This window comes from Hordeum vulgare, chromosome 7H (genome assembly GCF_904849725.1).
Source record: "Hordeum vulgare subsp. vulgare chromosome 7H, MorexV3_pseudomolecules_assembly, whole genome shotgun sequence".
Lineage (NCBI taxonomy): Eukaryota > Viridiplantae > Streptophyta > Magnoliopsida > Poales > Poaceae > Hordeum > Hordeum vulgare.
The window spans coordinates 480,829,154-480,831,646 of NC_058524.1; the positions used below are offsets into that span (position 1 = coordinate 480,829,154).

General features: G+C 47.3%; 1 protein-coding gene across 1 annotated transcript; it reads left to right on the forward strand.

The window, feature by feature from the left end:
• The first annotated feature begins 291 nt into the window (after positions 1-291).
• LOC123409122 (putative protein phosphatase 2C 24) lies at positions 292-1,549 on the forward strand. Its single transcript, XM_045102104.1, has 3 exons — positions 292-448; positions 562-778; positions 851-1,549. Exons 1-3 carry the CDS (start codon positions 292-294, stop codon positions 1,473-1,475), a joined length of 999 nt encoding a protein of 332 aa, XP_044958039.1. The 3' UTR covers positions 1,476-1,549.
• The last annotated feature ends 944 nt before the right edge of the window (positions 1,550-2,493 follow it).

The window sequence follows — 2,493 nt, forward strand, 5'->3', positions numbered from 1 at the left end:
GCTGCAGCGGCGACGGCAGGGAGAAGGAGCAGGAGCCGCGGCAAGGATAAGGACGCGAAGGACCAGGGCACCGCTTCGTGGGCGTGAAGTCTGCTCCATAGTTAGTAAATTAACTAACATATTTTTCTACCCATCGTACCCTTAGGAAATTGACGGGTTGATTATGTTATTCTGCTGCCTCCCCTTTCAACAGTACAGGGTACGGTAAAAAAGCTCTAATATATATATATATATATATATATATATAAAGTTACGAGAGAGATCAAGACGAAGATGGAGCTAATGCCCGTCATGGAGGGGAGCGAGGAGATCCAGCAAACCCTAAGCGAGATCGACAGACGAACCCCGGATGCCCTCCGCTCTTCGTTCCATCTCGGCTACCGATCTCCCTCGTCTTCAAGCAAGTACCCAGACATGGACGCCTTCATCGCCTCCGTGCTGCCGTCGCGTGTTTCGGAGGACTAGCTACCGTCTGTGCGGGATGATTGTTTCCGCGACGTGGACGCTTCGAGGGCACTGGAGATGGACTGGGCGTCGTGCTACGTGCTACGTGCCGTACAGCGACCACGACGCGCACTTCGATCGGGGTTGCCGACCCCGGCGTCATCGGCGTGGCTGACGGCGTCAGCGCGTACAGCGCGAAAGGCGTTGACGCGGGCGCCTTCTCTCGGAGCCTCATGACGAGCGCCCACCAAGACGCGCTCGAGACGGCGCCCAGGCCCATCTGCCCCTACACGCTGCTGCAACGGGCCTGCGAGGGCGTGGCCTCGTCGGACATGCAAGGGGCGTCGACGGCGGTCCTTGTCTCGCTCGTCGGGGACACCCTTAGGTGGGCCAACATGGGCGAGAGCGGCTTCGCCGTGCTCCGCGGCGGCGCGATCGTGCACCGCTCGCGGGCGCAGCTGGCCCGCTTCAACTGCCCGCTCCAGCTCACCGCCAAGGGCGTCGACTTCATCACCCAAGCGGAGGTGGGCGAGACCCTGGTGAGGGACGGCGACATCGTGGTGGTGGCCACGGACGGGCTATTCGACAACATGTTCGACGCGGAACTCGAGCGCGTCGTACGGATGGGCACTGTGTTGGGCTTCTCGCCTAAGAACATGGCGGACATCATTGTCGGCATCGCCTACGAGATGTCGTGGAGCAAAGACAAGGACTCGCCCTTCAGCGTCGGTTACCGGAATCACACGGGGAGTCAACGGTGTGGCGGGAAGGAGGATGACATCACCGTCGTCGTTGCCTTCGTCGTCTCCACTCAGCTAGCGGGCGTGGACAAGGTTGAAGATGATGATGCAGCTTCAAATTCTAACTGGATGGATCAAGTCAAGAGGAGCAAAAGTGCATACCAACTTGAGGACGTACTTTTACCATCTCTTGCTGCAAAAAGCGATTCCGAGCAAAGTGAAAATCGACGTAATACATTGCGGCGTTCCAATTCCGGACCGATTTCTCGTGCCACAGGTCGTTGGTATTAGAGCAGACAATCAAATATTGTACACTCTAATATTGGTATTAAAACATCCCTTTCACGAAATCATTGTCACCAGCATGCAAGGGACGTTTTCTTTATTTCAGCAATCTTTCCACTTCCAGTTACTGAATCTAAGTTCTATTTCCTCGGTTCCTAAATTTTCGAACGGAGGGGTACAAATCTCTAAAGATTACACTAAAAGACTATATATGAATGTATACAGATATATTATAAAATGTAAATTCATTTATTTTGTTCTATATGAGGTTTTCTAGTTAAATCTTTAGAGAGACTTTTATTTAGGAACCGAGAAACTATATTAAAGCAGGCACTCAAATATTGTATACTTTTTTCTTCGAACCGAGGTCACACTAGACATGTCATATATTGTTTATTTATTTACTTTTGACGTGACATGTCATATATTGTTTTTGTAGTTATGTTGGTTTCGTTTGGTGTTAAGCGACTATTGGCATCCAAGCTAGGGACATTGATTGTTGTATCCCAAAAAAATTCGAAACATCTATGGCTCATGTACCCGAAAATTTTAATCGTTTCAGTCACTTTTCACATACATCGCTTGATTCACATATAACGAACAACACACAAGGCGCTTGTTATATCCTAAGTTTGACTGATAACTTACATTGTTTTACTACCCATACAATCAAACCCCAAAGCAGAACAGTAAAGAAGTACTACTCCAATGGTCGAACGGGTTACGTACTTTCTTCGTAAATCAATATGAAAACATTTAGAACACTATTTTAATAATTTATACGCTCTTAATTATGGAGGAAGTAATAGTTTTTCTTTTTTGATAAGAAAGAAACGTACTAATGATACTAGACACTAATAGTATTATCTTAATTTTATAATACAGTGTGTTCATCTTATTGAGATTTAATTTAATTATAAATTTAATCAACATGGACGACTTCGACGGAAGCAAAAATTATGGCATTGAAAACTTCTTTCGAATACGAATTTAATGGTAGAATTTTTCTAGTCGGTGTCCATTC

Coding starts and splice junctions, on each gene's coding strand:
- LOC123409122 (XM_045102104.1), top strand. CDS start 292: ATGGAGGGGAGCGAGGAGATCCAGCAAACCCTAAGCGAGATCGACAGA. Junction 449..561: donor CGCCTCCGTGCTGCCGTCGC/GTGTTTCGGAGG, acceptor CGTGCCGTACAG/CGACCACGACGCGCACTTCG. Junction 779..850: donor GGCGTGGCCTCGTCGGACAT/GCAAGGGGCGTC, acceptor CATGGGCGAGAG/CGGCTTCGCCGTGCTCCGCG.